At 33.7% G+C, this 20,728-nt stretch overlaps 1 protein-coding gene across 4 annotated transcripts in view; it reads right to left on the reverse strand.

The window, feature by feature from the left end:
• The window catches only part of LOC111513263 (uncharacterized), a 46,114-nt gene extending 29,923 nt beyond the window's left edge, over positions 1–16,191 (reverse strand). For 3 of the 4 annotated variants that reach the window (XM_023169444.2, XM_074185822.1, XM_074185823.1), the window contains exons 1-4: positions 15,942–16,191; positions 15,579–15,878; positions 12,855–13,046; positions 6,985–7,284 (exon numbers count right to left, since the gene is read on the reverse strand). In XM_023169444.2, the coding sequence (XP_023025212.2) occupies positions 6,985–7,284; positions 12,855–13,046; positions 15,579–15,878; positions 15,942–16,103 (954 nt within the window). In that variant the 5' untranslated portion in view covers positions 16,104–16,191. The remainder of the gene's footprint in view (positions 1–6,984; positions 7,285–12,854; positions 13,047–15,578; positions 15,879–15,941) is intronic. The other variant, XM_074185824.1, reaches the window with a different exon arrangement.
• Positions 16,192–20,728: the final 4,537 nt, after the last annotated feature.

Consider the following 20,728-nt stretch of genomic DNA (forward strand, 5'->3'; position numbering starts at 1 on the left):
ACACTCCTAGAAACAGTAAATCTAGAGAAGATCCAACACAAAGAATATTACCTAGTGTAACCCAAATACAGGCAAATTTGCAAATTGATCTAAAGTACCTGGAGTACCTGCACTGAGGCAAACATTTAGTTTAATCTTCCTCGTGAAGATGATCACTTGGTGATCGAAACACGTGTCAATGTGTTAAAAATAACGATTTCAGGATATGGAGAATTAGTTAGTTAGTAAAGACAATAAATAACCTCATAAGAGAAGTATAATGGTCTAAGATTGGATGATCCTGGACCTTTTCATTTCTTCTCTTCTTATCTACAAATCTTGATAAAAAATTATATTTACAAACTTGTGCACAATTGCAACCCAATGCATGGTGAAAACTATTCTTTTGAAAAATGTTGGGTCAAATCAGGAACTAATGTGTTTTCTAAAAAACGCAGATGCAGATTACAGATTATGTGTACAAAAATAGATCAATAAATGTATTTCGCATAATAGCCCACACATTGATTTTTTGTGGACCTTGCATATGGTGTTCTTGTATCCAATATGGATTTTCATCAGACCAATAACGAGTATTTTGGTGATTAACATGTGCGATCGATGATAGCATTGCCTCATCTGAAATGTGAGCAATTTGCAAAACAATTTTGGAATCAGATCAGCAAAGTAACTCCAGAAAAAAATGAGATTTTCATTGAAAATAAATCTTATTCATTCGCCAATATTTGATAATACTGTAACGTTAGCTATGGATGCACTGTATGGATGTTAACATATAACATCAAACATAACTAGCAAAGCACCAACATAGAAATATAGGAATAAGAATTTTCGACATGATCTTTTTTTTAACATATTCCTTTCAGGGGATTACTTAAGAGAAAATGAGTTCATTCATGACATGTTATCATTATTATATATACAAATAATAAACCAACTTGTAAGTAGATATTTTTGTTAGAAAATTCAATTGATTCAAAACGCTCACCTTTATAATGAATAATATTAAATGTTACTACCAAAACTTTAGGGGTTTGAGAACAAAGTTGAGAAACTTGAAAATAAGTATTGAAGGGGAAATGTATGACATAATCATTGGTACAGAAACTTGGCTGAATGATACATTTTTCGATTCGGAATTAATAAATTTGGAAAGGTATACAATTTTTCGATGTGACAGAAACTCGCAATTATCAGGAAAAGAAAGGGGAGGTAGAGTAATTATCGGGGTAAATAGAGACTTCAAGGTTTTGAATTGGGGAATGAAAGATGGTACATATGAGACGCTCTGGGTTAAAATTAAATTGAAAAAAATACATACAATAACTTTATTTGCTGTTTATCTACCACCTAAATAGAGTATTGAAGATTACAAGAATTACTTGGAATATTTCGAATACACAATATGTGACGAGAGAAACGTATATGTCTTTGGCGATTTAACTTACCAAATCTAGAACATGATAATAAAGATGAGAAACATCAATTTTTTCTCGATTTCCTGGAAATTAATGGTTTTGAGAACTGTAATGAAATTAATAATATCAATAACCGTAAATTAGACCTTGTATTAGTCACACAGGAGAATGCATCTTGTATTCATGTGTCGAAGTTAGACTTTCCGCTTTTAGAGGAGGATATTAACCATCCTGCCATGTATATTGAAATATTCGCTACAGATGAGATCATTAGAAAAACTCGTGATATCGAATCAGTAAAATATTATAATTTTCAATTATGTGATTTTCTCAGATTGACTCAATCTATTCAAAATATCGACTGGACACCATTATTTCAATTGAATGAGGTTGATATTGCTGTTGATTTTTTCAAGAAATAAATACCCTATATGGTTCACTAAAGACATAAAAGAATGTTTATGGAATAAAAATAAATATAGAAAACTCAAACATTTATCAAACAATTATATGACCTTATATAACACAGAAAGAAAACATCTTAAACGCTTGATGAAACAAGGTTTTGATAACTACATCAATGATATTGAAAATGCTAATAAAACTGACACCAGCACATTTTGGACGTATACAAAAAGTAACAAAAAAAATTCTTCTTCGTCTTCGGTCTTTGAGTACAATAATATGAAACTCAGCGACGCCGAGGTTCCAAATAGCTTTGGTGAGTATTTTGAATCTGTATATTGCAAGCATACGGCCCAATACAACTTTAATATCGTTGCTGAAGAAAACTCCGATTTTTCATTAGACGAAGTAACAGTAACTGATTATTTTATAGCATTAAAAAAACTTAAGCCAAAAAAATGTGCTAGTGTAGATAATATCCCACCTTATATTATAAAAGGTTATTCGGAGTTTTTCCAAGAACCGTTGATTTATATATATATAATCTTTCATTGAGACAAAATATGTTTCCATCACGATGGAAACGTGCTATTGTAACTCCCATACACAAATCTGGTAAAATATCACTTATAGAAAATTACCGGCCAATTGCTGTGTTACCTGCTCCTGGTAAATTGTTCGAACAGATAATATATGCTAAAGTGTGGCACAAAGTAAAGAATTTAATAAATGAAGAACAGCACGGCTTTGTGCCAAAAAAGTCAACTTCCACAAATCTGTTATCTTTTAGTCATGACGTACTTAGAAGTCTGGAAAATTCTACTCAGGTCGACGTGATATACACAGATTTCCAAAAAGCGTTCGACAAAGTAAATCATGATGTATTGTTGAATGAACTTTCTCTATGTGGAGCTACTAAAGGAACTATGAAATTTTTAGCATCATATTTAAATGAGAGAACGTTCAGAGTAAAATTCGGTACCAACTATTCAGATGACTACCAATCAAAATCAGGAGTGCCCCAAGGATCAAATCTGGGGCCTCTATTGTTTCTAATTTTTATTAATAATCTATCAGCGGAAATTAAATATTCAAATTATTTACTCTTTGCCGATGACCTTAAATTTTATAGAAAGATAGATTGTGTTCAAGATTGTAGTAAGCTGCAAAAGGATATTGAAAATGTTTACCAATGGAGTGTGAAAAATAAGTTACCATTTAATACGTCAAAATGTAGTGTAATGACTTGCACAAGAAAGAAAGATAAAACAGAGTATGCATATGAAATGGAAAATATCACGTTGGCACGAGTAAGTAATGTTAAAGATTTGGGGGTACGATATGACTCAACCCTGTCATTTAAAAAACACATTGAAACAGTAGTCTCTCAGGGTTTACGGAGTTTAGGTTTTGTTTTGAGGCAAAGTGAACATTTTAGAAATTACCAAACAGTCATTAGGATATATAACGCTCTGGTGAGACCCAAACTCGAATATTGTGCAGCCGTTTGGCACCCGTATTATTTTATATATAAAAATAATCTAGAGAAAATTCAAAATAGATTACTGCGGCATTTATATTCTAAGAAATATGGAGTCTACCCAGATTATAATACTGTGAGAACTAATGATCTCAGGAAAGAATTTGAAATCTCGAGTTTAGAGAATAGAAGATTATACATAATAATCGCAATATGTTACAAAATTTATAATAATTATCTCAACTGTCCCAAGTTACGTAGTTTGATGAACCGAAGAAACCCTATTAAAATTACACGATCAACCCCTTTGTTTGAAATATCATTAGTCACCACGACTCAAGGTACCCCAATCGTAACGATGCTGAAAGTCACAAATAATACACTATTAATGTCCGAACTCAGCTTTGTCCAATCCCCTAGAGAATTTTTTACTGGGTTGAAAAATTATATATTAAGTGTCAACCAATAGCTTCTTTGTCATATTTATGGATTAGTTACTTTTTTATTTTTTTCTTATTACATGTGTATAGCTTTAGTTTCTTTTATTGTATACTGGGTATGAATGTACGATACATATATAACGATTTTCCCATGTAATTAGGTTACACCTGTATGAGAATAAATAAATAAATAAATAAATAAATGAAAGTCTTGGAACGCACATGCACACACTTACGCGCACATATACATGCAAATCGGGCAATCCTTATGGCTAATAATTCAATACAGTAAGCGTCAAAGATTTGAAATCTGCTTCGACAGTTACATTTAAATTATACTAGCTATTAGCGATATATGAAACCACTATATCATCTGCAAAATACTGAACTTTTCCTTCAGCTTGCATATAAAATGAATCAATCCTTAGAAAAAATATATTGTTTTGACAATAACTATCCATTAGATTCAATGCAGTTCCTCGAAATCTAATTGCTTGTAATCTTTTCAAAAGTTATGAATGGCTGACTGTATGAAAAGCTTTAGATGGTTCAAAAAAACAGACAAAGTTGGTAATTTATCATCAAATGATTGATATACTGTACGGACGTCGTAATAGTCTCTCCTCTTAACTTTTGAACGGAACAAGATAGCAAGGAAGGACAAAATTTATGTAAAATGGTATCTTTTTCAGTCCTCTTTGAGAAGAAAGACAACAGTGTTGCCGAGGGGGCGTTACCAACTTTTTTTTATAGGAAAGGTAGTTTTGTTATAAACTTGTTTGATAGGTATTTCAATTCTCTGTCCAACATTTTCTCATTTTTGGAAATCGGATTGGTAGCTCCTACGTATTGAGCAGTTTTATATTACATTTGAGGATTTACGAAAAAAAGATAAGTATTATAATTTTAAAAAATGTATTCTTGACTCACTTCAGTTCCTTCCATTTACTTTCTGACAATAATTAGACTTGTTTACGAATTCATTATGGAATGTTTCTGAGGTAATTTCGTTAGGAGGACTGTTTATTCTAACCATGAGCATTAGGGTAGACTACGGATGTGTGAAGTAAATTCAAGATTTCACTTATCCTCACAAAAATCTAAGGTCGTTATACTAGGTAATGCAGCGGGTCTTTCTAAGGAACCACGTTTATCTATCCACTAGTTTGGCTAATCGTCATCTTCAAACCAGCTTGTCATAATGAAGAGGTGTACCTTATCTTGCTGAAACCTAATATTAGTTGAAAACTGGTTTGACAATTTTCTAAACCGGTAGACAAACAAATGTTATCCCTTGAAACAGCCCATTAGATCACCTGATATGACGCCTCTTTACTGCAGTTTCGTCCTATATTGACATTTTAAAACTAATGCAATAAAACTTGAAAATGTCCATATAGGAAGAAACTGAAGTAACGATAGTTACAGATAAAAGTAGTAAAAAACAGAAAGTTTCAGTTCTCATTTTTCAAGATGATCTCCTACCATGTAGTAAAGGCTACATCAATCAATTTAATGATATTTATAGTTTGCAGATTCTCAAAACGAATATAAAACTGACAATTACTTGGGAACAGCTAATTCGATTTCCAACAATAAAAAAATATTGGATAAAGTGAAATGCCTATCAAACAAGCTATCACAAGATCCCCCTTTCTATTTGAAAAAAAAGTTGGTAGCGCCCTTTCGGCGATGAGTGATGCATCATTAGTTTTTCTTATCAAAAAGTACTGAAAATGATAAGGGGGAAGACTATTTACGTTCGCTCTGTACATTAAATACTACATGACAAATTGCATTTTATGTTTCAGTTTTCCTTGCTGGAGTTTTTTCCCAACCCCAAACTGTTATTTCAACACCTCGACACGTGTTTCAATCACCGAGTGATCATATTCAAGAGGGAGATTAAGCTGAGTTTAATCTTCCTTAAACTGAGTTCAATCTTTCTCCTGAAGATGATCACTGTTACCGTCATAACAGTGTTTCATGTAAGTGCAATTTGTTACCATTCATTTAATTTATAACTCCTGTGAATGATATCTGATTTTATTCCATAACGAATGTTTGGAATACAAACTGAGTAGAGAAAAGTATTTTCTGTATAATTCAGTGTTCATATAAAAGTATTTGTTTCGAAAGAATTTTTTTCTTTCGTGTAATTCAATGTTTATATGAAAGTAGCTGTTTCAGGAGGGCTTTTTTCCAGTTTGTGTCTGAAAGTTACTTCTTTGCATGATCTACACATCCATGTATAGAGTTACTTATTTTCAAATTGATTACTTCCTTCCTTTCTTTGGAAGATTCCCACATTTTTTTGTATCAAGATGGAGTAGTAGAAAACCAAAAACTTTCTTTCCAAAAATTCAAAACTACTCTTATTCCTAAAATTCAATTCTGTTTATATGTTGAATCTGCAATTTATCTGTATTCAGTTGCAATTTTTGATAAATATCTTTCTTCAGCATGTCATTATTTTTTTAATGGAAAGCAGTATATGGTAAATTACAAATATTTGCTGATAACACCACTTTAATTTACAATGGAAATAGTGTACAATAGTGTGTGTGTATGTGTGTGTGTGAGTGTGTGTGGTTTAATTATAGTGCTTGGGACAATCAGTCCAATATAACATCATGAGTGAAGTGATTGAGTGGATAATGTATTAGTTGAGTCTATAGTGTGTTACTGAGGTATATGAAAAATTGCCTCTTAAAAGAACCCGTAGATATAACAATAACCTTGAATTTAAAACAATTCATTCACTATCTGCTGTCAAAAAAACTGTTACTCACCCTCATATTATTTCAAATTTGAAAAAATAAGAAAATGATTATTTCAAAATTTTCCAAACACAAATTAAACCAATCCAATACAAGCACTACCCACAAATATCATAACTGTAACACTCTTCTCAACACGAATTTTAATAACCAGTTGGTGTCATCAGGAGATGATCTAGACTAGAGTCTAGTTGCTGGTTGATTGATGACACAAGCGTCGGAAATAGTGTTGCAGTTCTGGTATTTGGAAGCAGTACTTGTTTTGGATTTATTCCACGCCAGAGATTCCACTTCTACCTTTCAGCCACAAATAAGCCAAACTGAAGAATAGACATTTGAGAAAGCCCAGACAATCAATGCTAGATATCTTAGAACAGAATAAAATAATTTTCAATTGAATATACCAGTTGAAAATCTGTATCTTCTCCACTAGGTTTCATAAAATTTATAACTATGCTCACCTTGAATCCAAAGTCTATTCTTGGTGATTTTTGGCTGGATAAAATATCAGTTGTTTCTGGAATTCTATTAGCAGATATTATGGAGGGATTTTCTGCATTAGAGTTACTAGCATTTTTCGAATCGAATTGTATGCTCTCTACCTTTCTTTTCCTTGACGAAGAGGATAACTGTGATTGGATTTTTTCACAGACTTCTGTATTCCCTTTGTTCAAATTAAGATGCGGCTTAACATCATTTTTCATACGTAATTTAGCATTCATAATTTTAAATTTCATCCAATTTTCACTATCTTCTTCAATCTGAAAAAATGACAAATGATGATAACAATATCAGTGCGAGGCAGCATTAAGAGAAAACCTGTTTATGGTGACCTGGTAAAAAAATAGAAAGGAATTCATTTTTTAGATATATGTGGCAGACAACTGATGGAGAAACAACAGGAAGTTACTTGACATGAATCAAAGTGTCTAATATCTACTTATCTATTTCAGCATTCAGCGTGGCATTAGCCGGATTTGTTGTTATTTCTTTGTCAGTTATCAGCCACAAACATTGTATATAAAGACGTTAACAACTGTGTTAAAGAACTCGCGAACCGATGAGGCCAATAGCCAGAAACACGTGTCCACGGTTTGCCGGTGTTATGTTCGCGACTTCGCTTTTTTATTTAGATCAAACACACTTATTAACATTTATGGCGGGTTGGCTGTCCTTGTTCATCTTTCACTGCCTGAACCACTGTACATGCTGTTTTCGGCGAGTGCATTGGCTTGGGATGTGGGGGTTGAGCAAACCGGCCATCGGATGCCTGCTTCCACGTAGCCCCGCTGGATACGGGAATGACAGAATCACTTGTGGTTCTGTTATTCCCTAACTGAATGGCATCCCAACGATGGCTTAATTCTTAGGTGTGTATCCGTGCCGAGAGGATGAATGACACTGAGCCTATCAGCTGTCTCTACGGAACCTTCGAGATACCGGGCGCCCTCTCGTCGTAGCATCGCCTTGTCACGGTAATGTAGGGCTCTGCCGTGATTGACCTTCTTTCCCTAGCTAGTCGTGGGACCTTTATGGACAGAGTAAACTTAAAAAATTCTTTCTGGCGCTAAGTCTACAGAGAAGATGGATGTCGAGCTTACGACTCCAACTGACCTCCCTGTAAACTTAGATCAGCAGCGAGTCTACAGAGGAGATGGATGTCGAGTTTACGACTCCAACTAATCTTCCTGTAAAATTTAATTCAGGAGCGAGTCTACAGAGGAGATGGATGTCGAGTTTACAACTCCAACTGACCTCCCTGTAAATTTAATTCAGGAGCGAGTTTTCAGAGGAGATGGATGTCGAGTTTACGACTCCAACGGCCTCCCTGTAAATTTAGTTCAAGAGCGAGTCTACAGAGGAGATGGATGTCGAGTTTACGACTCCAAGTGACCTCTCTGTAAATTTATTCCAGGAGCGAGTCTACAGAGGAGATGGATATCGAGTTTACGACTCCAACTGACCTCCCTGTAAATTTAGTTCAGGAGGTACAGAGGAGATGGTTGTCAAGTTTACGACTTCAACTGACCTCCCTGTAAGTTTAATTCAGGAGCGAGTCTCCAGAGGAGATGGATGTCGAGTTTACGACTCCAACGGGCCTCCCTGTAAATTTAGTTCAGGAGCGAGTCTACAGAGGAGATGGATATCGAGTTTACGACTCCAACTGACCTCCCTGTAAATTTAGTTCAGGAGGTACAGAGGAGATGGTTGTCAAGTTTACGACTTCAACTGACCTCCCTGTAAATTTAGTTCAGGAGCTAGTCTACAGAGGAGATGGATGTCGAGTTTACGACTCCAACTGACCTCCCTGTAAATTTAGTTCAGGAGCGAGGCTATAGAGGAGATGGATGTCGAGTTTACGACTCCAACTGACCTCCCTGTAAATTTAATCCAGGAGCGAGTCTACAGAGGAGATGGATATCGAGTTTACGACTCCAACTGACCTCACTGTAAATTTAGTTCAGGAGCTAGTCTACAGAGGAGATGGATGTCGAGTTTACGACTCCAATTGACCTCCCTGTAAATTTAGTTCAGGAGCGAGAGCTGCGGCGTACGCAGAATCTGTCTCAGGTGGGGAACTAACCCCCCATTAAATAAATGAAATAGTTCAATCCTGTAAACTATTAAATATGAATATTAAGAAGTGAACAGTGAACTTGATGAATACTTAAATAAACAATAAACAGTTGGCAAAAAAAATTGTATTGCAATTTGTGTCTCAATTATGCTTTTGTTAATTAGCATTATTTTTTCCGAGTTGAAGGTTGAAAATATCAATATTCCATTTATTTATGAATATTTAAAGATGTCAAATAATTAAAAGCATAAATGAAGCATTGAAAACAAATTTTTGGAATACTCTAATTGATTTATCTTCTCATTGATAAAAGCAGAAAGTATCCAAACACTATATCTTCAATGTTCAATGTCCCAACACAACTTATCTACCAAATAATATCTGGTATTTAATTTTGCCACATATTATTCACAAGTCTGAAAAAAAGGCATATAACATAAAAAATAAAACCCTTTCAATTTAAACAAGATTCCTTTGGCTGGGATCCAATCAAATAAGTTAATGAATGTCATTACCCACTATCATCGATGATATGAGTAGATTGAACTCAACCCTTTACATCAAGTAATAATGTTATAAATGAAATGAATGTTTTTTTCTTAAAATGTTATCCAGATTTGGTACTGAATAGCTTATAGGACCAGCATCTTAAGGCGAAACATCGGATGTCTACCAGTGAGGATGACACTGTTCCGTATAAGTGAAATTTTACCTCTTTCATTTAGTATATTGTGTAGGAATCCTGTGAACGATATCTGATTCGATTCCATAATGAATGTTTGTAATACAAACTGAGTAAAGAAAAGTGTTTTCTGTATATTTCACTGTTCTATTCAATAACTTGAATTGAATAGAATAGACAAACTATTGTCATCTTCACAGCACAGTTTCACTAAATCCAAGAGTACAGAGTCAGCCCTATGTGAATTTCAGTCGAGAATTGTTAATGCTCTTGACAGGAAAAAATGTGTCACGGGCCTTTTTATAGATTTCTCACGTGCTTTTGATTGTGTGGACCATGAACTGTTACTATCTAAGCTTTATAGATCAGGTGTAAGAGGGGTACCACATGATTTGGTGAGATCTTATCTTATAGGTAGGAGGCAAAAAGTGAGAATTGGTCAATGTACATGCGATGATTGTGATATAAAGCAGAGAGTTCCCCAGGGTTCGAATTTAGGCCCCTTTTTTTTCTTGTTATTTGCTAATGATCTAATTACGTTCATCAGTAAAACAAACTCGGTATTCGTTATAAGTTATGCTGACGATACAAATATTTTTATAGTTGAAGACAACATGGAGGCACTCCATAAAACTGCTGAGGATATATATGATAAAATCATATTGTGGGCTGTAAAGAACAATTTGAAACTCAACAAATCTAAAACTAACACCATATTGTTCAGCAGACGTGGTCAAAGGGATTCGAATGTGATACTATATGAAAATAATGAAAAATCAATTAGTCCTGTAGAAACTGTGAATATGCTAGGAGTTGTTCTAGATAAAAAATTAATATGGAATCAACATATTGATACCTTATGTAATAAACTAAAGAAAAGCTGCTATTCTATTAGATTCATGTCAAATCATTGCAGCTCTAGTATACTCTTAACATTGTACCATGCTAACTTCCATTTACACCTTCGATATGGCATTCTCAACTGGGGTATGAGTGCTTCAGTTAAAAGGATATTTCTCCTCCAGAAATATGCAGTTAGAATAATAGCTAAGCTAGGGTGTATCGTGATTCATATAGAGATGCTTTTAAACAGCTAAAAATTCTTACAGTTGCCAGCACCTACATACTAGAGGCTAGAGCATATGTTTTCAAAAATAAATCTAATTTTCAGTCCTCTCTTCCAAATCATAACCACAATACTCGTTCGAAAGATCTAATCGTACCAAACGTTCATAGAACTTCTTTGTATGAAAAAAGCGTAGAGTACAGTGGGTGTAGATTATACAATATGCTTCCAATAGCTCTTAAGAATTTCCCAAATATTAATGTGTTCAAAAGTCAGCTGAAAAAAATGCTACTTCAAAGGACTTGTTACACCATTCAAGAATTCACCAATCAACTAACCTGAGATCTTGAGCTTTAGCACATTTGGTGAAAGTGTTGACTTTCAATACTTGAGAAATTGTGTGTTGATTATATTTTATTGGCCTTTTTATAGTCTATAACTAGTTACATTTACATTTTTATATTTGTTACTTTTATTACTTATGGATGTTTATCACTGTTTCTGTTATTGTATTGTTTATATTATTTATATATTTATATTATTTTGACTGACTTATAATATGGTTACATATTTGGACTGACATTTATAAAATGGTTATATGTAGTTATTTACATTTATTTATTTATTTATTTATCAGTCCAGTACACTACAGAATTATTATAACATCCCAAATGGTACATCAGGAAAGTTTCAATTGTTGAAACCAGTCAAGCATTAGAGTTCAGTTATGATCCCAACAAGTAAAATCCTTAATATAAACTATTGTAATTGCTTAAAAATAAATAAACCTATTTATTTATTTTTAAGCAATTACAATAGTTTATATTAAGGATTTTACTTTTTTTACATGTTTTACATGTTTTTACATTTACGTTTATAATTGACATTTTCTTTGTTTATTTTGCATTGATTTCTGTCAACTGTACTTTTCAACCAAAGAAATAAATATTATTATTATTATTATTCAGTCGCGCTAATTGATTGATTGATAGCATTTTTAAATTTTCGCATGATTTTTCTGTAATATTCATGTACAATATACCGTTCTGGATCTAAAAACGAAAACGCACTGATTTTAATCGAAAACACATTATTTAATTTTTACACTTCAGAAACCGGAGTTAAGTTTCAGGTATCCAGAAACTGACACTATTTTCACTACATGACGAAAGTTTTGCACAGGACTGACTTTTGACTTCGCCCATAGGAGTTTTTATATCATTTTAGCAACAGGTGAAATTCAGTTACATCTGCCTGCTGGCAAGAACAAACAAGAGCTGATACACGCGGCCTTTTTGAATACCTAATTTATAACCTCTTAAATATTATTTTAAAGATTACCAACTAACTTTAATATTCTTTCTTAATTATTTCGATTCCCGATTATTGTTTCATTATATTTTACCGACCTGCCTAAAACACATATGTTCTGTTCGATGAAGTAAGATCCCTTCGGTCTTCGCAAGGTCCTGTGTTGTTTACATTTTAAACTGACCCACTTTCAGATCATTCTCCAGCACATATGTCTTCTAGAAGATTGTTTTCAATACTTTATCTAATTTTCGTTTGTCACACGCTGATAAATGAGAGTATATTGAAATGAACACTCGAAAGATAGGTGCCCTAAATGTTTTGATTATGAAAGAAGTTATCTTAGACTAGACTGTTGAATGCATAAGAGATGCGAAGAAAGGGAAATAGGAGGTTTTTCGTATCTATAGTGAGCAGCTCTATGAAAGCCAAACCTCAGGCAGGCCGGTTTCGGGCTGTTTGACCACTCTTCAGTGTATCGTTAACAGCATATGCAGAAATGACTTTAGTGAAGAATCCTACACTGACACCTATCAGATATAATCCAGATATAATCCAACGCCCTTCGTGATATTTGCCAGGGGAGTAGTTGTTTTCAGATAGGTATCAGCCCACTAACCTACAGTGTAGATAAGTTGAGACTGGCCTGAAGATTGAATATTGTAATATTTTTGTTATAGTACTTAGAACTTACATTGAAGTGATTATCGCAGCAATATAGACGGGAAGTCTTTGAAAAAGAAATGTTGGTTCCCACTGCAGAACACCAGTTCCTTCTTATTTTATCCTGTTTTGGCAAGCGTATAAATTGTTTGTTGGAATTTATACTGGTATTGGGACATGATGGAACAAAACATCTCTTCACTTCCAATGATGGTGGGCTTTGCTAAAAATGTCAAATGAATAATAATTTGTGAGACAAACTACAATGTAATCAATAATGAAAAATGACAGTATTTAAAACTTGAAATTGAAACTCATTTTGTCATGGGAACCAGACAATCAATCAATTCTTACTAAAGTCATTTCAACACAATTTGGTTGAATAAAGTCCATAAAGGCATTTAGCAACTAAGAAATCAATTGTGAAAAGCATATACAAGATTCATTCATTTCTTTCCATTTACCTTTCATCGCCTATCGTTACTAAAACTGATTCCCCTATGCGCTATGTCAAACCTCAAATAACGAAAGCCAAATATTTTTACAAAAGTTGCTTTGAATATTGATAAGAACAATTTGATGTCACCAAAACTCGTTTATTGTGGATCAACCAAATGGTTTGTAGAAAAACAAGTTTAGCCTCTTTTGTTGTACTGAGACTATATTTGTCACAAGTTTAGGGTTAGGATAAATCTTGCAAATAAACTTTGGAGCAATTAAGTAATGCTAAATCGATTGAGCTGAAATTTTGCATAAATGTTTGGTTTGGATAAGGGTTTATTAATAAATAAACGAAAAATGACATACATCACTCTAAAGCCAAAATAGGGGAACGCCCAAGATGGCCTATTTTTTATGCACCCCCATGATATAGATATCAAATGGAAATATTCAAGGATAAGAAAAATCAGAATAGCGACAAATAAGATGGCTGTCCTACCAATTTCAAAGAGTTATAACATGAAAATGTTAGGGATGCATGAACCCTGAACAGGAAATATAGACCAAGTAACCGGACTGAGAAATATTGCTGGTGAGGTAATAGGGTGCTCTGAGGCGAAACCCAGAGCATGTCTAGTCATCAAGGCAAATATCAATTATTTTGTGATTACAGGCTTCTGCACCTAAGATGTAGGCATCCAAGTTTCCCTAGCGGAGAAGGGTAGGCCGAACATCATCGCCTGTTCAGCTTAGTTCACGGGAGACTCGGACACAGCACGTCCTCCCACTGTGCATCTATTCATCAACTAAAGCAAACTAAACAAATATCAAATATTAATGGGATGTGACGTCAATTTACACCATACATCATGTGGTAGCACTAATATAAACCGCGAGGTGAGTTGCCCTACACTAGGAGAAAGATATCTGTTATTAATGAGGGCTCCAAACCAACTTTTGTTATTAGGCAATAACCATCTTTCTGTACAGACCACAGGCACATTCCAATCAATACTGAAACAATCTGGAGTACATCAACCTTAAATAAGCCTAAAATTATGGCCTCAAAATAAATATAAAAATTAAAAGTGGTTCTGCTAGCTCAACAGGGATCAGATCACTGTATTTTAAATTGTATCAAATTTTATATGAAAATGAGTGTTCAAAAACACTTGAAATGTTGACAGTGACATACGGGACTGTACTTTGAGTCAGAAAAGTGTTTACAAGTGGTACAAGCTTTTCACAGATGATCGAGGAAATGTGAATGACTATGCTTGTCTGGACGCCCCAGTACATCAAGTGTAGAAAATTGTTATGGAGGATCATCGAATCACTATTAGAGGAGTTGCTGGAGACGTTGGCATATTGGTTGGCAAATGCCATACAATTTTTTCGGTAATTTTAGGCATGAAGCTTTTGGCAGCATACTTTGTTCCAAAATTGCTGAATTTTGACCAATAAAACCCTCGCATGAGCATCGGTCAGAAATTGTTGAATGACATCAAAGGTGATCCAGATTTGCTTATAAGGATTATAGCTGGTATAAATCATGGGTATATGGTTATGACATCGAAACCAAAGTCAAATTGTCCCGATGGAAGAGCTCAGCAGAGCCAAGATCAAAAAAAGCACGCCAAATTCGATTTAATGTCAAGGTTTTGCTCACTCTTTTCTTCGATTACCATGGGGTAGTGCATCAGGAATTTTTGCCACATAGTGGTACTATCAATAAGTTACAGGTCACTTGCGAGAAGCAATTCGAATAGAACGTCCGGTATTGCGGAAAAAACAACTCATGGCTTTTGCATCATGATATTATACCTGCTCACTCACTATTGCTTGTTTGTAATTTTTTGGCCAAAAACACAACAGAACTGCTGTGAAGATTGGAAAAGATGTTGGCACAAGTGTAGGGGAAATACTTTGACCGAGACGAAATAGTAATTGATGAATATTTATTGAACAAAAAATTTAAATTCACTGTATTCTTTGAACAGACCACTTATAATTTAACTCAAAAATAATTTTCCTTTTTTCAGAAGGGGCAGCATTTTTCATTCTTATACTTGAGCAAATAAGGCTGTTTGAAGGCTTCCACTAACTTGAAATAAAGTAAAAATCTTTTTGTGAATCAGTCTTCATACTTATGATGCACTGTTTGGAACCTTTGGTGTAGTAATAACTATTACTGGAGTTTTTTCTAATTACACATTTAGTACAGTTTTGGATTGTCTCTGTGCCTGTCTTGAGATAGTGATAGGAATTCCCCCAATAATCACTTGAACCAAAATTATACTTTTTTATCACTCACGTTTTTTTTCTCCACTTCTGTAATCGGTATATCCATAGTCTCAGAAGACTTGTCTCCACTGGAATCATCCTCCCAGTCAGAAATGATTTTCTGTACATTTTGATGTACTACTAGCTGTTTAGTATTGTGATATTCTAATACACTGTGCAAGTCAATAGGACCCGAAATATTCTTATTATACTTTATGTATAATGCTATCAGTTGGACAGTTTGTATGCATCGTCTTCTAAATGCATGAATCATCCGCACACTTTCTTTACAATCATAACAAATTTCTGGACTTTCAGATAATTTCAAGAACTGAAATTAAAACTCAATATTAATACATGTACCAAATAATATATCATTTCTCCAGAGACTCACCAACTCAGGGACAACAATTTTTAATATTTCATGAATTTTGATCTCCTCTTCATCTTTCGGATTGCATACCTCATGAACTTTAAAGGAAGGTCCATGAATGATTTGAAGACAAGCCCTACAAATAACCTTCTCTCTGTAATTAGATTGTGTTGAAGAATGCATTATTATTATTGTTTTGATGTGGACCACAATTATCCATGGAGGTTATTGAACTCGGTGGTTGATGGTTGACGTTGATAGTAATGACAGATGACATAAAATATGAAAATACTAACAAACCTACACCGACTACAACAGACAAAAGACAAAGCAAAAAATAACAAAGAGAGCAAAAGAAGAAGAAAGTGACACAATAAGAAAGCAGTCTGCATAAAGCAGGACAACTGCAACCCCGGACGAAGCTACTGTTACATAAGTGACGTGTAACAGAAGGAGAACTGGCCAAATGCACCTGCTCGGAAGCAAGGGCCAACCAAACAGAGAGAGAGAAATGCACATTGTTGGCATCTGCCTGTGGGTGCATTTGCGCACGTAAATTCCCTAAAATAAATTTGAAAGGAGGGTTATTCCTAAATTTCAAATTATATGCCATCACGGTTCAATCACACCCCTGAATTTATTCAAGTAAAACTTTATTGTGAGATTCTCACTGAACAGTTTACAAAACCGTAACACGTGTTTCGCTGTACAATAGCTTCCTCGGATGTGAATCATATGTCCGTCTAAGTCCTCAATGACTAATAATTATACCAGAATTTGGGTAGGAACTGATCAAATGGACATGCGATAAACTAATTTGGTCCAACTAGCAGAACATTTAGAAATCGAATCCAGGAACATAATACGAGCTATGTAAATTAGAAAATAAATTCAACATATTCAAATCATCTTCTAGAAGAAAATCATATCTTTATCGAAGAGTTCGAAATTTTACACATAGAAAATAAAGGTTTGAAACTGAATCATTTGGAAGCAATGGAAATTAATATACTTAAAAATTCAAACATTCTAATGAATGACCAACTAGATTTGAGTAGATCACCATTATTGAACTTGTTTTCTTAAAATCCCAGAAAGAATTATTATTGATGTAGATGTGAGGTAATATGCTTTAGGTAATCATAATTCAACAGGTACCTCAGGTAATTTTTGGAGGTAGTCTCAATTATGGTTACCTGTTACATATAAATATTAATGTAAGAACAATTTGAAGTATATTCATACAATTGAGAAAGCTAACTTGCGAAATGCCATCATTATTGTTTGTATGCGGGCACTGTATGTGATTTGTCGAATTCACAAAACACTCCCACCTGTGTGGCCGAATTCATTGTCCAATGATACTAGCATTACTGAATCCTTCAGAAAAATAAACAATATAAGTGATAAATGCAATCCCTGGTTAAAGTTTTCTATATTATTTATACAGAACGAGATTTATCAGTTATCGAAGATCGAAGTATCAGAAGGTACAGCAAGCGCTAAACGTGATGGCGAGCCCGCCCCCATGAGCACAAACTCATTTTCAATGTAAGCCCCACTACAGAGCTCGTGCAAGACATACAAATACTCTGTAAAGAGGCGTATCATTACTTGTCCTCCAATGCTTTTGGCGTTTGGCAATGTCTGTGTTGTTTCTGAAAAAATGTCATCGCCTAAAAAAAACGGTCATCAAGAGTCAGGCACGGGAAATAATTTTTAAAGTGGACAATCATTTTCAAATTGTTAAATGTGAGTCGGATACGTTATCAAATGTGAAAAATAAAACATCTCTCGCTACAGGTAACATTAAATAAATTTTAAAATAAATAACTATTTCAACACAAATCTTTATTTTGTATTACGTATTTCAATAAGAACCATTGAAAGAGTGGTTAACGAAGGGGAGCAATTAATTTCTGTAAATAACAGAGAAGTAAAATTTTCCACCCCAAGAAAGAAGCGTCCTATAGAAGAGCACCAATAACTGATATTCCCGAGTATGAGTATTCCAATATTAGATGGATTATTTACGACTTTCATAAGACGGAAGGGTGTCGTATTACGGTAAAAAAGTTCCAACACAAAATTAATGACGTTTTGGGAGTTGGGGCTTCCGAAACATCTCTTCGTAGAATTTTCAATAATGGAGGACTGAAAATAATACAAAAATTTTAATAGAAGAAATGGACATTAGGGCATTGAAGATCAAGTATTTACAAAAAATCAATTATTTTCGTAGCCGACAGCCACCAATTGTGTTTCTTGATGAAACATACCTTCATAGTGGACATACATCTTCCAAGAACTGGAAGGATGAATCCACCTAAGGGTTATTAAAAGATATTGCGAAGGGATCAAGACTCATTATTGTCCATGCAGGAGGTGACATGGGCTTCATATCTAATTTTCGAATAACATTTAAATCAGACACAACATCAGGGGATTATCATTCAGAAATGAATTCTGAAGATATGGTTAATGGTTACAAGAAAAGTTAATCCCAAATTTACCTGTGAGTTCGGTAGTCGTGACCGATAATGCTCCAAATCACTTCTGAGGAATGGCAAAAGCATTGCCGATATATGGTAGATATAGAGCGGAAATATTGGAAAAATGAAACATTCACAGACGTTTAAATAGAGGTAAATCCAGTGATTATTAATTTAAATGACGATAGCAGGACAAGCAGTAGTGAAAATGACGACAATTTGTATTCAGAGAGTGACTGATTAAAGTTTATTTTGGATATGTGTATCATTATATAACATTTTAATGAACTATACTATTACCTATAATACTAAATAAAATATGAAGAGAAATTACAAAGAGGTCATGTTCCATTTGATACCCTAATTAAAACTAATTATAGGTATATAGGAAAGGATCTTACGTCGCTGACCATCAGCCGTGGCGTGTACTATAGATGATTGTACTTATGGAGTTTCCAGAACATGATGATGAAGGTAAATGTGTCAAAACAATCTTATTTTATTACTGCCTTCCACATTTATTTTTTTGGAAGCTCAGATTTTCAAAAAATAAACATTTAAAAAAATATGTATTTTGATATCTATAGATTTTTTTAGAGATAATTTTCAAAACTTTTCATTACAACACATATTAGACTATTTTACTATGGTGCCAATTGAATATGTTTTCAATAAAAATTGTATTTACTAAAATGATATTAAACACTTCTTTGGTATGACATAACAGGAACAAAACATAACATTTGGAACGGAAAAAATGTTTTTCATTTTTGTTGAGTACGTCCTTGGGAACATCCGAAAGAAATTACTCCATCACGAGAGAAGAAATCCTGGTAGTGGTCAAAGCGGTGGATCCTTTTTATATGGCGGTGAATTCTTGATCAAGTTAAACCAATCAGCACTTCTGTAGATCCTTAAGTGTAATAGCGATCCCTATAACTACTAATTATATATAGTCCTAAATATATAATAATCACCTTGATTATTTTCGCAAAATAAAATACACCCCTCTATATATATGTGATCGTTCAGCCGAAGGGATTACTTTTTAATTTAGTTTGGTAGCGCGAGAGTTGCCGCTACCACATCAGACAAAGTTTGATAACCGTTCTGATCACACTGATTGAGAATTAGTGGGTGACTTGGTCAACAGGTGAAATTTTCATCTTTCTATTGATGTTGTTTATTGATAGTAAATGAACATACTGAAGTAATACACGATAAATACAATAAACATTACAATGAACTAACAAAGGTTGTTGAGAGCTTCAACAACATATACGTGGTAACACAACACATAATTACATTTTTTATAATAATAAATTTAGTACACTAAACACAATATTCTATCACATAGGTTGTATATAAGTATATAAGTACAATAATGAAAATTTAAAGATTTATATAACAAACAAGAAGAAGAAAAGGTAAAATTTGAATTGTAGAAACAAGACCGCATCATTCAATTATATTTTACCAGTATTATCTTGACAATCCACTCAACGATGTGTAGCTATATTTATGATTATTATCATTATTGTATCTCAATCAACTCACGAATCTCTCTCCTGAATCTACTTCTGATAAGAGCTATGAGACTCCTTTTGAATTTTCTTACATTATTTTCACTTCTGGCATATTCCGGAGGTTATTGTTATAAAATTTTACTCCCAGGTATGAATAACTCCTTTGTCCGATATTCCTTCTCATAGTAGGTGCAACACATCTATCCTTATTTCTTGTTCCATAAGTATGAATGATACGTTGCAATTTGAATCTGTTTGAGTATTGCCATATGTTGACCTGCATATAAAACAGCTGTCGAAATGTCAAGATTTGTTTAAGAAAATAGTAATTCTGTGAGGTACATTCGATGTTTGTTCAACAGGATTCTCAGAAATTTATTTTGGGACACTTGTAACGTATTACAATATGTTTTTGAAACACCGCCCCAACCTATAATCCCATATTTCAAATGTGATTCCACACTATGATTTTTTCTCTTGAATTCAAATATTCTACTATTTTCTTATATCTGTACAGTATGCATCTCAGTTTTTGTATCAAATACTCAATGTGGATATTCCATTTAAAACAACAATCCACCATAATTCCTAAATATTTTATTTCATTTGTGGTTCGTATAACAAATGAATTTTGTATTGTAATGTTGTAGTTTGGGAAGGAAGTTTCTAAATTGCTGAATGGTAGATAAAATGTTTTTTTAAAATTGATTGATAGAAGTCTATTATCTAACCAAGATTTTATTTTTGTGAAATCATTTTCAATTTTCAATTTCAAGCTATACCAGTTCGT

The sequence above is a fragment of the Leptinotarsa decemlineata genome, unplaced genomic scaffold (assembly GCF_025532065.1).
Source record: "Leptinotarsa decemlineata unplaced genomic scaffold, Ldec_3_MD MMD2_tig00078346_RagTag_RagTag, whole genome shotgun sequence".
NCBI classification, from domain to species: Eukaryota; Metazoa; Arthropoda; class Insecta; order Coleoptera; family Chrysomelidae; genus Leptinotarsa; species Leptinotarsa decemlineata.